The sequence below is a fragment of the Artemia franciscana genome, chromosome 9 (genome assembly GCF_032884065.1).
Source record: "Artemia franciscana chromosome 9, ASM3288406v1, whole genome shotgun sequence".
NCBI lineage: Eukaryota > Metazoa > Arthropoda > Branchiopoda > Anostraca > Artemiidae > Artemia > Artemia franciscana.
The window spans coordinates 21839891-21854617 of NC_088871.1; the positions used below are offsets into that span (position 1 = coordinate 21839891).

General features: G+C 35.0%; 1 protein-coding gene and 1 long non-coding RNA gene across 2 annotated transcripts in view; one reads left to right on the forward strand and one right to left on the reverse strand.

Annotated features, from left to right (window-relative positions):
- Positions 1 to 14727, forward strand: part of LOC136031146 (aminopeptidase N-like) — a 91809-nt gene that overhangs the window by 18594 nt on the left and 58488 nt on the right. The window contains exons 6-8 of the mRNA XM_065710468.1: positions 434 to 632; positions 5820 to 6006; positions 13488 to 13644. Coding sequence (XP_065566540.1) covers positions 434 to 632; positions 5820 to 6006; positions 13488 to 13644 — 543 coding nt within the window. The remainder of the gene's footprint in view (positions 1 to 433; positions 633 to 5819; positions 6007 to 13487; positions 13645 to 14727) is intronic.
- LOC136031147 (uncharacterized) overlaps positions 14489 to 14727 on the reverse strand; it is a 113637-nt gene continuing 113398 nt past the window's right edge. The window contains exon 2 of the long non-coding RNA XR_010618436.1: positions 14489 to 14646. This is a non-coding gene — a long non-coding RNA (uncharacterized LOC136031147). The remainder of the gene's footprint in view (positions 14647 to 14727) is intronic.

Consider the following 14727-nt stretch of genomic DNA (forward strand, 5'->3'; position numbering starts at 1 on the left):
ACAGTTTGTACTTCTACTACTGCTATAAGGTGCTAATTTCAGGAAGTTTGCGGATAGTTTTTTATTTACTGCCCACAATCTTTTGTTTCCTGGTTTTAATTAATAATTAAGGGAATAAATTGGCAGCATTTTTTAGTTCAATTGCTTAAAATACTAATTTAAACTGTTTTTAAGCTCAGAAATTTTGCAAAAAGAAATTTTTGTCATATTTCTCAGTTGTGGCATTATCCTGATTCTTCTTTTTTCAGCTACAGAGCGTTTCTTCGGTCTACTTAAAGACTAATATTGAATCTATAGATTATGAATTTACTAAACTTGACTTTATAAACCTATTATCCTTAGACACCTGCCTTGTTCCTTAATTTCATTGTTTTTGCAAATTGTACAAATTTCATTTCGGAGCTTAATATTTACTTACTTGTTAAACCCTTAGGTGGTATCCCTACTGGAGCAATAGTCAATCCAACAAGAACTAGTGAGCAAGCTAACTTGTCCCTAACAGTAACGCCCAGCATTATTGAATTCTTCGAAAGCTATACAGGCATTAATTACAGCTTTCAAAAACTGGACAATGTTGGAGTAAATCAGTTCAACTTTGGCGCTATGGAAAACTGGGGACTCGTAGTATACAGGTAGCCCTATCTATTAATATATATATATGTGTTCAGAGTTTATTCACATACTTCTAGTTTATTGACAGACTTCACCTAGATACTTTGTAACGGTGTCGTACGAAAAAGGTCTTTGTTCCTTGATATTGCTCGAAACTTGAAGAGATTGGCGGTAAGGATAACTAAGGCTGGGATTTAGGTTACTTTCAGTATTTGTTGGTTACTCAGTTTTACTTGAAACAACCTAAAAATGGTGCTAGGCCCAATAAAAATTTCAACATATGTCAACAGAGTGGTTGCTTTTTTTTCTTTTTTTTTTCAATGTCAAAGCAATCACAGAGTGGTTGCTTTGGGTCTTTTAATGTCATAAAAAGTGATTTTATGCTAATTTTGTAACGATAAAAAACTGTTTCGAAAATATTGCAGCTAAGTATTTATATTGACAATGTAAATTACAAACCATGATTAGCCAGAATAATGAAAAATAAATGCTACGAACTTTCGCCTTTGGACAGTTCAAGGAAACTTGATATAGAAAGTTCTTTTTTACATTACTTAAAATCTGTTTTGTCACTCTAATCCCAGGTAAAAACCCTATAGTAAAATCCAAAGCAAATAATTCAATTTCGAAACACGACCTTTGAGACAAAGATTACATCTCCTAAAATAACAACCCGCCATTTATTGGAATTATCCCATTTTTTTTATTGGAAAGAAATTCTTCTTTGAATGTTAGCGCCAATCTTTAACTTAAAATTACACTAACATCAAGATATGTAAATGGAAATTATGTCGACACGAGTGAGGGCTAGTAAATCAAAGAGCTTTATTAAGAGGGTTAAAACAGAAGAGAATCCATGTTTATAGCTTGATCCTTGGGATATTTGTCTCCTTTCTAGATAAACTTGGTGAATATTTTAGATTTAAGGTTATTTCAAAGTAGCATAACTTAGATATACCGTTAGATTGTGTGATCTTACGGAGAAAATTTTGTCCTTAATGAATGAAATACCAAATGGACTCAAGCTCTACATAGAATTAAATAAAAAAAAAGAAAGTTTTTTTTTAACGAAAAGTAAGGAGCGACATGAAAACCTAAAACGAACAGAAATTACTTCGCATGTGAAAGGGGTTGCTTTCTCATCAACGCCCCGCTCTTTACGCTAAAGTTTTTTACTGTTTTAAAAGGTAGAGTTAAGAGAAAGAGTCAAACTTTAACGTAAAGAGAGGGGCGTTGATGAAGAAGCAACCCCTTTCACATGCGAAGTAATTTCTGTTTGTTTTAAGTTTTAATGTCGCTCCTTACTTTCCGTTAAAAAATCTTGTTTTTTTTATTTAATTTCTGAACGTTTTTGAATCAATACATGTTTTGATTTTGGCGCTCCGCAGATGAATAATTAAAATGAAATTTGCATATTTATTTTTGTTTTTGGCTAAATGGCTTTCTCATAGTTTTTGGTCAGATGATTTTGAGAAAAGAAGAAGTGGGGGAGGAGGCCTAGCTGCCCTCCGGTTTTTTGGTTACTTAAAAAGGCAACTAGAACTTTTAATTTTTTACGAATGTTTTTATTAGTAAAAGATATACGTAAATTATAAATTAGCTTACGTAAAGAACTTCTGTATTCTCATGTTTTTATTACGTATATGAGGGGTTCACCCCCTCGTCAGTACCTTGCTCTTTATACTAAAGCTTAAATTTTGTCCCAGTTTCTTAAGAATGACCCCTGAATCACAAAAGCCATAGAATAAATAGTTGAAATTACTAAAATTAATTTAGCATAAAAATCGAGGTATTACGAAGAGTTGAGCCTATCATATGCGCAATAATTTCTGTTCGTTTTAAGTTTTAATTCTGCTCCCTACTTACATTCCCAAATAACCACTACTATATGTAAGCACTGGTCAAAAGTTTGTAACTTTTAGCCCCTCAGACAGGGACTGTGGGGGAGTAAGTCATCCCAAAAGACATAGTTATAAGGTTTTTGACTACATTGAACAAAATGGCTATCTCAGAATTTTGACTCGGTGACTTTGGGAAAATAATTAGCGCGGGAGGGGGCCTAGGTGCCCTCCAATTTTTTGGTCACTTCAAAAAAGCACTAGAACTTTTCATTTCCGTTAGAATGAGCCATCTTGCAAGATTATAGGACTACTGGGTCGATATGATCACCCCTGGACAAAAATAAAAAAACAAAAACAAAAAACAACAAACAAACAGATAAATACGCATCCGTGATCTGCCTTCTTGCAAAAAATGAAAAATTCCACATTTTTGCAGATAGGAGCTTGAAACTTCTACAATAGGGTTCTCTGATACGCTGAATCTGATGGTGTAATTTTCGTTAAGATTCTATGACTAATAGGGGTTGTTTTTCCCCTATTTTCTAAAATTAGGCAAATTTTCTGAGGCTCGTAACTTTTGATGGGTAAGACTAAACTTGATAGAACTTATATGTTTAAAATTGTGATTAAAATGAGATTCTTTTGATGTAGCTATTGATATCAAAACTCGATTTTTTAGTACGTTTTGGCTACTATTAAGCCGGGTTGCTCCGTACTACAGTTCGTTACCACGAACTGTTTGATTTCAATTTATGTAGGTTTATGTTACGCTATGGAAGTTTCCATGTAGCAACAAGGAAATGGAATTTTCGAATTAGCAATTAGTGAGTTTACAAAATAAATTAGCAACGTTTTCCTAGAATACTTTCACACTTGAAAAGAGTCACATTTCAAATCAATATTTTAAATTTTATGAGTAGTTTGCTCATGAGATTATGATGATTTACAATTGATGGTTACTATTACAATATTGTTGATGGTTATAGATTTTTATGTCAGCCAAATGTACAATGAATTGTTTAAGTGCGAAATGCAAAGTGTCTTTAAAGTTCGTGGACCTTTTTTTTTTTTTTTTTTTTTTTTAAGGAGAGCTTATTATATTGCCTAAAGGGAACAAATTTGATATCATTTAAGAATAAAACTTTCTTAATGCTTAATCATCTGTGACTGTGACGTTTCTTCTAAAGTAGCTGGCAAACAGTTCATGATAACGAACTGTAAGTAAGAAGCAACTCTGGCCAATAGTAAACGAAATTCTAAAAAAAGAAATTTCGATAACAATTAATGTATAAATAAATCAGCTTTTTATACTGATTCCAGATGCACAAAATTCATCAAATTTAAAGTTACCCATCAAAGTCTTCGAGCCTGATAAAATTTGCCTGGTTTTCGAGAAAGGAGGGTCAACACCAAAAAAGCACGTGATCTTTAAAAGAAAACCATTAGATTCAGCAGATACGAGAACCCTATTGTAGAGGTTCTGAGTTTCCACCTAAAAAAAACATGGAATTTTGCTTTTTTTGCAGGAGAAAGACTACGGATGCATGCTTATTTTCTTTTTTCCCCTAGGACATGAACTAGACATTTTCTGAAATCAAAAACGCTTCCTGGTATATGTCCTGACGAATATGATTTTTGGACTCCCTCTCCTTTCTGGGCTTGAATCGTATGTTAACCCTAAAATAGCAAAAGTTGGATATCAGCTTTATCTTTCTACTGATTTTCGTTGAAATATGATGTTCAGTTCTTCTAGATATTCCAATTTCAAAAATCACCTTCCTTATTTTTCCTAGAGGTGGGATAGGCTCTAAAGCTGACAAAACACAAATTGCGTGTTAGATCTACACGCAAAAAGTAGGTTCCCCCTACCCTACAGAGGATGGATTATGTCTGAGCATCCAAAATGCCCAATTAAGACCCTAACTATTGCTTCCCAAGGAGTTTGAAATAGATCCGATAACTGTTTCTGAATATGTTTTGATGACCAAAATTTTGGCACTCTACACCCTGTTTCTCCCTCCCCCATGCGGAAAGCCAGGGTCAGGTATGAATCACGAAAAACTACAACTAGGACATATACTGCTGGTTTCGGAAAAATTTGGTTGATAATCTCACGACTTCTCTATTAGATGCTGTGATAAATAGAATTGAGGGAATTTTCTTCCCTCCCAAAGGTCAGATTGTATCCAGACACCCCAAAAGCATATTAGAACACTCGTTTTAACTTTCTTTGGTGGATGTCTGACGGAATTTTGCAATAGATATGCAAATAAAAATAACAGAAACCCCCTACTTCCCCACTTATCAGTTGGTTTGAAACTGGGCTTTTTTCAGACTACTTCTGGGTCCAAGATTAATATCCATACAAAAGCTCAGATAACTGGATTAGAATGAGAAATTAAATCAAATTGGGATTTTTAGATGGATTTTTCCGGAATTAATTGCGATAAACCCAGAGGAAGTATAAAATTTTCTTCATCTCATATCTATCAGATAAATTCCATGTTTTACAAAAGCCCGACATTGCATGATCCTTAAGGACCTTCCGAGTCAAGACAGTCTCATTTCTCTTTTAAAACACACTATTTAGCAGGCCAGAAAAAAAAAATCCAGAAAATAGCAGGGAATTTTAAAATCTTCTAAGGATTTTTTTCCTCGTTTTACGTTGCCATAGCGAAGGCATTTATAAATTTTTATGTCTTCTGTATCAAACTACACACAATCAATCAACGAAAAAAAGCGCAAAAGCGCTATATGTTGTGTCTCGACAATACAATCATACTGTTTGGTAATTATCAACCTGCCCAACTTCCTCCGCCCCCTTGCTTATGTGTCGTAAATTTAGTTAAGGAGTTGAATGGTAATAGTCGGGTACCTTTTTCAGCAGTGAGTATAGCGAGATTAAATGCAGTTCGACCCTTAAGAATTCGCAGCAAAAGCCTCAGTTTAACTGAAATACCCCTGAAAGAAATTACTACTACATAACAAAATTGTTTTAAATCCCCTAGGACACTAGGCCTGTATTTCTTTTGCCCGTTCCCTCATTCTATAAACAAGAAACAAAATTCATTAGAATAAAAAATATCTTCGAGAAATCAAATAAGTCGAGTTCTTTACCTCTTCATTTCTTGAATAGTAAAAATATTGAAAAGGACCAGCAAGGCTAAAAATAGCCAGCATTTCAGATTTCGAAAATATCGTGAAAAACTAACACAAAAATTAGCAGAAGTGAAATATTAACCAATAAGAATGAATAAATTATGGTTCATTCATACATCATTTTTGTTTGAATCTATGATAAGAAAACTATAATTGATTGGAAGAAAGAAATTGCTGCAAGAAACTAAACGCGTTGAATTTTTGAAGGGACGAATTGTTAATGTATTTTGGTCCATCGGTCACACCTGCAAATAGAAAACAAAGAATAGTGGAGATCATAGCCCATGAGCTGGCTCACCAGTGGTTTGGCAACTTGGTTACACTTGACTGGTGGTCAGTGATTTTTTTGAATGAGGGTTTTGCCAACCTCATGGAGTATAAGGGGATGAATGCGGTAAGTACATACGAAATATTAATAGCCTACTTCTTATAATTATTATCTTATATAAAATACAGTGGATGTTAAATTCGGAATTTGTTTTGCTAAGATAAGATAGCTGAAGCACAGTCATTATTTTCATTTCTTCACTACCTTCAAATATAAAAGAATAGAAGAGGTGAAATGCAGTGGTAAAATCATTGTTTAGTGATGAACACACTCAATGATTTGTGCCACAATTGACGGTTTGTCTTGTATATCTCTGTTGTTCCCGAGCACTGGGTTCACATTTTCAAGATTTCACTTTTATAGTTGATTACTCAATTAATACCAAATGAGATAAAGTTAACATTGTTAGCTACATACACAAAACTTTAGCGTAAAGAGTGGGTCTTTGAGGAGGGGACAATCCCTTTCAAATTTTTTTGTTTAATTTCTGAATGTTTTCAACTAATAAGGGTTTGAATTTCGCTCACAGTACATGAACAATTAAAACAAGTTTTGTCAAAGTTTCGCCCCCGTGTGAAATTTCCTCTGGAAAATTCACCTCCAGAAATTACCCCTCTAACGTGAAAATCTCACCGCATAAAACCAAAATTCTTTAGTATGTGCATGAGGAGGCTGTCCCCTCATACAATGCCGGGAAATATAGCTCCCCCCTACATAGAAAATTCCTTCCCCTCACGGAAAATCCCTCGATTTAAAGTTTTTTCCCACCTGAAATACCCCACACTAGACAAATTCTCCCCAGAAAATTCCATTCTAGCCGAAAAGTACCCGTGAAAAATTTCTTGCGGACGATTCCCTGCTGAAAAATTTTTTCTTTGTCCATTTTTATTTCAAAAAGACTTTAATTTCTGATTGTTCTTAGAATCATGCCGAAAATCATCCCTCCATGGAAAATTTCTCTCGCAAATACCCCCTATCCCCTAGTAGAAAGGTGCTTCCGAAGAAAATTCCCTCTGGAGAACTTATCCTGTGGAAAACTCCCCAATGGAGAATTTCTCCTGTAGATAATCTTCTCACCTACGGAAAGATACTCTTGACAATTCGAATCCGTAAATATTTCCCCAGGACAACTCCCCTTAATGCCTCATCTTGTAGAATTGAGTCGGCAACGATGAAATAAGATAAAAAAAAAAGAATTTTGTAGAGAAATCTTGACAAATTCTCCAAGTGTAAAATTTCCCTTGGAAAGTTCACCCCCAGGAACTTCCCTCCCCATTGAAAAGCAGTCCCGTAGAAAATTCTCCCAGCAAAAATCCCTCCCCGGAAAATGTCTCTATGCGTCCCAATAAGAAATACTTAACGTAAACAATGGGCAAATTCCCTGACTTATAAACCTTTCCCTATGAGCTGTGGTGGTTATATTATCTTCAGAGATATAGTTACTGGTCTTTTGATCTATGCTGAACAAAATGGCTACCTCAGAATTTTGATCGAATGGCTTTTAGGAAAAAAGGTGGGTGGAAGGGGGGCCAGTTGCCCTCCAATCTTACTGGTCACTAAGAAGGCCACTAGAACTTTTAATTTCTGGCTGAATGAGTTCTTGCTCTTTATTCTAGGACAATTGGTTCGATGCGATCATCCCTGGAAAAAATAAACATAGAAACACGCCTTCGTGATCTCTCTTCTGGCAATAAATACTTAATTCCACATTTTTGCAGATTGAAGTTTGAAACCTCTACATTATGGTTCTCAGATACGCTGAAACTGATGGTTTGATTTTCAATAAGATTCCTTGACTTTTAGGGGGCTTCCCCCTCTTTTCAAAAATCTGTTAAATTTCCTCAGGCTCGTAGCTTTTGATACATAAAACTAATCTTACTTACTCAAGTCCCGGCCATCGTCGCGCGACGTTTTAGGGCCACCCCTTTTGACAGGGCATGAGCTAGGGCTCGGTACGTTGTTCTATCGTGTGCAGTTCGTGTCAACTCTACGATGCACTTTCGGTCAAAGTTTTCAACCCACCTCTTGTAAGGTCTTCCTCACGGTCGTAATTAATCTATTGTTCCTTCGAAGAAGATTTTCGGTAAACGGTCTGGGTCCATTCTCTTGACGTCCCGAGCCATCGCAGTTGTTGCTGTTTGATTTTATTTAGGATTGTATCGGAGGACTTCAGCCTTCTTCGCACCTCCTCATTGGTCACGTGTTCAGTGTAGGTGGTTCTTGTGATGTGGTGGAGACATCTCATCTCGAATGCAAGTAAGTTGCGTTCATTTTCGACCTTCAGGGTCCAGGTCTCAGACCCATATTTAGCAATTGGCACAATCAGGCTGTTGAAAAGTTGAACTTTCAGTTGGGTCCACAGGTTTCGGCATTTCCAGATATTTGTGAGTCTCTTAAAACTGGAGCTAGCAAAAGCTAGGCAATGTTTTATGTCAGAGGTATGACAATTGTCTGCTGCGAGGAGATTGCCCAGGGAGACAAATTGGTCGACCATTTCAACAGGCTGGTCGTCAATCATTATGGAAGGAGTAGCTGATTGTTTTTGACGTGACACAACCATAACTTTCGATTTTTAGGCGTTAATTTACATGCCCAAAAGATTTTGTGGCTTCGTTGAGACAGTCTACTCGTCTTTGGAGATCAGCTGCCATTGTAGAGAGCTGCTCGATGTCGTCTGCATAGGCGAGCTTGTTGATTAGGACTCCACCTATTTTGGTTCCAGGTTCGTTTGGTATCAATGACAGTATGGCGTGAAGAAACAGGTTGAATAGGTGAGGTGACCGGATACATCCTTGTAAAACTCCCGAGGAAGTTGAGATTTAATCAGAAAGTCCATCAGTGGTGATTATCCGGCTTCTAGTTTGGCTGTATTTATTCTCAACGATCGTTACAATTTTGTCAGGGATACCGTAATGTCTTAGGATGTGCCACAAACCTTTCCTCTAGATTAAATCAAAGACTTGCCAAAAGTCAATAAAGGGATGATACAGATCTCTGTAGAAATCAACAAAGCGTTGCATGAACTGACGAACGGTGAAGATTTGGTCAATGGTAAATCGTCCAGGTCGCCGAAATTTCCTCCAGAAGGCTTGCCGAAAGTCTATAAAGAGATTGTACAGATCTCTGTTGAACTCGACAAAGCATTATATGAGCTGATGAACGGTGAAGATTTGGTCAATCGTCGATTGTCCAGGTCAGAAGCAAGCTTGGTATTCACCCAGAACAGAAGTTGTAGTTGCTTGGATTCTAAGTAGGAGAATTTTGGTCAGTATTCTGGTTTGATGACTGGTCAGGCTGATCGGGTGGTAGTTCTCACACTCTCTTCTTGAGCCTTTTTTGTGGATTGGGACCACTACTACTTTACACCATAGCTGTGGGCCGTGGCCCGTTGACCATGCGACTGACACAACTTTGTGGTACAATTCGACGACGTCCTCTGAGTTAATGTTAATTAGTTCAGCAGTGATTCCGTCCGGTCCTGTTTCATGGATCTTATTGCTGCCTCAGTTTCTGATTTAAGGGTGGAGGTTCTCGATCATTAATGGGGAATGAATTTAGGATGTTAGGATATGCAATGATCTGCGGATTTAATTTTCCTTCCATGGTTTCGTTTTCATTTTTGAGTCGTTGATCATATTGTTTTGTTTGTCCAGGATTGCTGTGGAGATGGGATCTTTCCAGCTAGACAGTTCGCGAACTGCTTTGAAGAGTTTTTGACTGTACTAACTTAAAAAAAACTATACTTGACGAATCTACATTTGGAATCAACATAATAAGCCAATTCTTTTGATATATCTATCTACATCCAAATTCCATTTTTTAGAGTTTCGGTTACTATTGAGCCGAATCACTCCTTACTTGCAGTTCGTTACCACGAACTGTTTGATAAAAATTTCCCATTGCTTGTGTATAATATTTGTTATTGAAATTTCTAGGGGTGAGGGAACTTTCAAGGGGAAACTTTATACTGGGGCGATTTGATAGAATTTCTATACGAAATTTTTATTTCTTTATTCTTATATATTTGTCTTACTTTCTCTTTGTCTACTCTATTTTGGATGGGGAGATGTTTCGGGGTAATTTTTAGCGTGTTTGAATATCTGGGAAATAATTTCAATGGACAAAATTTTCAGAATACATCTCTAATTCAATCTTCACTTGATATTATGAGTAAATATAATATTTTTGTCAAAAAAGGCATTAAAAGTTTTGATGCCGTTGGCAAAATCTCCCTTATACGAAACAGGACTTCGGGATTTCTGGAGTGATCGAAAAAACTATTATGACTTAATGTTTTTTTTTTTTTTTAATTTAACGAAGGGGTGGAGATTTTCAGAGAGGAAGGAGTTGACACAAAGGAATTTTACGAGGGGCAAGAGGTATTTTATATGAAAGGAGCTTTCCAAGGAGGGGCTTTCCGTGAGGGGAGGCAATTTTTCATGGAGGGTGAGTCAGATTTACTGGCATTATTTGAAAAACTATCAGAAATTAAATTTAAAAAAAAACTAGATTTTTAACTGAAAGTAAACACATACATTAAAACTCAAAACGAACGAAAATTATTCCGTATATGAAGAAATCGACCTCTTCCTCAATACCTTCGACTTTTCGGTAAAGTTTGATGGTCCCTGTTTTTTTAAAAATGACTCCTGAAACACAAGGGCCGTTTAATTAGAATAGGAAGGTTTTTTTTAAAGTGCTAAAATCTCTAGCGTAAAGAGCAAGATACTGAGAGGTGGCAATCCCTCATATACGGAATAATTTCTGTTCGTCTTTACTTTTGATGTTGCTCCTTACTTTCAGTTGAAGAAACCTTTTTTGGATATTGTTCAAAAATGAGCTAGCAACCTATAAAAAATTAAAGTAATTATTAAAATCTGTTTAATAGAAACTTTATGCATATTATGAATTAAGAGTTTGTATTAGAAAAGTGTTTTCTTATCGTCATGCATAAGCTATTAGCCTAAGGCTATATCTATTCAAATGTTTATTCAAATTTGTTCCAGAAGCCACTGATCCTTGACGAGTCTTAGCTCCATTTTCTATTCTCCCTTAATTCCCTTCTGAGCACCTGTAATCCCACACGAAAATTCAACGGAAAACGCCGAGTAAAGGAACAAATGTTGTTTTAATTTCAGGGCTAAAATCTTGAAAAATCGTCCACGTAAGTTTCTGCAAAAATTGCCAAATATTTTTGTATATAGCCTTTGGGTTTCTTAATTCGCTACATTGGCAGTCATCAAAGGCTAAGAAATAAGTGCTTTATCAGGCAAATACACATGAGTTTGGGAGGGACTTTATTTGATGGTCAAAGAACAGACATAGTCTATAAAAAACAGCGTAGGTCAAAACATCTTGCTATGATTGGTACAAGATTCCTTTTTTGAATTAAATACTACAAGATAAAAAATTATGAGTTCATTGTATTCAGGTTATTTGAGTTTCTTAGAGACTTAAAATTCCATAGTAAAATCTACTGATTTTCTGGTGAGTAAAAGATAATTGAGAGCCTTATAAACTGGTATTTTATGGAAGTTGCAGATAAAAATATAATTTACAGAATTTGGTGATCATTATTGTAATTTTTCTCCCAAAATACCACAAAGAATGTTTAGCTTCTCACAGGGCCGTACACGGGGGGAGAGGGTGAAGGAGTCTCCTCCAAAAAACGTCTGACTTGTACAAAAGTAACAAAAATGCATGAATGGCACCAACAGTTTTATTTCTGTTTTCATATGGGATTTACACACTTTAATGAACCATTTAATATTTTTCTATAATGGGGTGGTACCCAGATAGTCTTGCTATTCTTACAATAGCCTGCGAGTGAGCAGAAAAGCTATGAAATTTACTAAGAAGGCTGGGAGGGAGGAAATACGGGAGGGAGTGGTAAACTTTCCTTTGAGGTTTCGGACAATAAATACTACAATGGTACCCCTTTTATACTTCTAAACTTTCCATTTGAGACATCGCACCAAAAAAGCCACCTTGAAATGAACAATAGCTTTTATATGAGCCATTAAATATTTTTCTGCGATGTTCTGGTAGCCCCCTAGCTTAAGCGAGAAATTACAAGATTGATTATAAAAAATGTTATTTGAAGTGCCATTGGGCTCTTGAAGATGATGGAATTTTTAAATACTGAGGATTTAGTTTCAACCCAATCTGCGGTAACAATGTATAGGAGGAAGAGTTAGGGAATATCTACTAAAGGGATTATTTTTTCTATTAATAAAAATTCCTTAATAAGAAATATTTCAATTGTTAATTATGCTTGTTTTATTTATTTAAAAATAGCCTAAATAACAGTTAAGATTCCTGAATCAACTTCAAACGATAATTGTTCCACTTGGTACAATAGATAACAACCACAATTAAACACAAGCTGTTTGCATAATATATCACACACAGGAAAAAGCCTTTGACCTTTTTTAGCTGGAATCTAGCAAGGAGCAGACGACTAATCTGGAACTATCCATTGGTGCTAGGGAAATACCAAATAAAACGTTTTTTGTGACAAATTATATCTTGGGTCAATCAAATGAGTTTTTACTCTTAAAAATGACCCATGAACTCTCACTTTCCAATTGCATGAGTCTTCTACCCTTCTATAAAGATTGGTCAGAAAAAAATAACAAACAGATGTCTCATCGTTCTGTAATAAGTGACCGCTATTATCGGGCATCGATTTAGTAAAAAAACATTCCGGGTCTTTAAAGATTTTTTGTTAACTTATTTTTTTTGAATGTTCAATTGCTATGGGCTACAGGCTGCTTTTTATTAGGCTACGTTTGAAACCACGACCACGACTTGTAATTATTATTTTCCTTGTTCATTTGATCCTGCATTCCTTCCCCAGTAACATTGTTGATTCATATTTTTCTTTACATAGATCCGAAACCTTGTAAAGAATGGATCACTATTTTAAGTGGGATTTTCATTTGATGCCATGACGTCATACAGATAAAACCACGTAATAGATACCAAAAGTGCAATTTTTGATATATAACATCTTCCTGCAACTCAATCACTTTTGTTCACTTAAATACAGCCTGTTGCCGGGAACTTTTAATTCCTGATGGCATGAGCCCTCTCCCAATCTTTTGGGACCATCGGTTTGATACAATCATTACTGGGAAAAAACAAACAAATAAGCACTAATCCATAATCCTTCTTCTGAGGACAAAAAGCGCAACATTCACATTTTTGTAGATAGTGACTTGGAACCTTTACAGTAAGATTGTCTTTTATACTGAATTTAATTGTATGCTTTAAATTAAAACCACTTAAATTCTGAGGGGTGCTTTCCTCCTTTTCTGAAAATCAGGCAAATTTTATCAGGCTCCCAGTTTTTCAAGATTAATATTATGCTTAAAGATTTTATGGATTTAGAATCATCATAAGAAACTGACTCTTTTGATGTTTTAATTGTTATCTAAATTTTGTTTTTAGACTTTCAGCTATCATTGGCCCAAAACGCTTCTAACTTGCATTTTGTTATAATGAACTGTCTAATATACTTACTAACTTCCGTTTTTTTTCTTCAGGTATACCCAGAGTGGAGGACAGAAGAGCTGTTTATTGCTGAAACGATGAGGTCGGTAATGAGAGGGTTAGACTCGTTGGATAGTTCAAGACCTATGTTTCAGCCTGTCAATGATAACAATATGATGAGGTATTTTGATGATATCGCCTATGAAAAGAGTAAGTTATATTTTTGATTGTTAAAAATAATGATCAAACGAAGTAATGATAGGGAGGCTACTTTTTTCTTTTTGTAGCAATCAGTAACATCTGTTGCTTATCAATGATAAGTTTGGTTAAGTTAGAGTGTCACAATTCCATTATGCAAGCCATTACACTATAAAGGACTCCTTTCAGGATGAGTGGCTACCATTCTCCTATAGAAGAGCAAAAACACACGAGAAATAAAAAAATTATAATATTTTGCGGAAACTATAGAACTTGTCTGGTAAAAAACGTTCTAATAAAAAAAAATTCCTATGCTTAACTATAAATATGTAGGCACAAAAGTCAAAAATGTGAATCCCGGAAGACTGATACTGGAACAACTCCTACTGGGATCAAAATGAACTAAGCTACGTCTAGTTCTTGCTAAATTGGTACAAATGATTCTGAATAACTACCTGATTGTGCAACAGCATTTAGAGTAATACAAAAGTGTTTTACCTATTTATTTAAAAGTTCATGTCTATTTAAATACTTCATATTAAGAAAAAAAATGTGTAAAATTGAAAATATGTAAATTTTTGTATAGTTTTTTAAATTTACTTTAACACTAACTTTTTATATAAATTTATTGAATTAAGAACAATTTTATTATCTTACTTTATTTTGAAGAAAATATGTAAAAGAATTTTGCTCTATGCAAAAGAATTCGATATAAAATAATAATGAGTTTCCAATAAAGGAAGGAACAAATAGAAAATTCATACGAAAAACTATACGCGTAGATTATATAAAATCAAATATTATGTAAAAGAAAAAGGGGTTTTGCATTTAAAATAACAAGTATAACAAAAAACTATTTCTCAGAATATTTTTATATTACTAGGAGATCCCTTTAGATATAAATAAACATTCAACAAAGATCAAAAACACATTGAAGAACATTCGTATGATAAATTCATATTCGTTTCAAACAGCTCGTGGCAGCAAACTGTAAGTCATGAGCGACACCAAAATCTAAAAAAATGAGATGTTGATAATAATAAATATGCTAAAATAAACTTTTTTCAACTGCAATTCCAAACGTACAAAATTCAT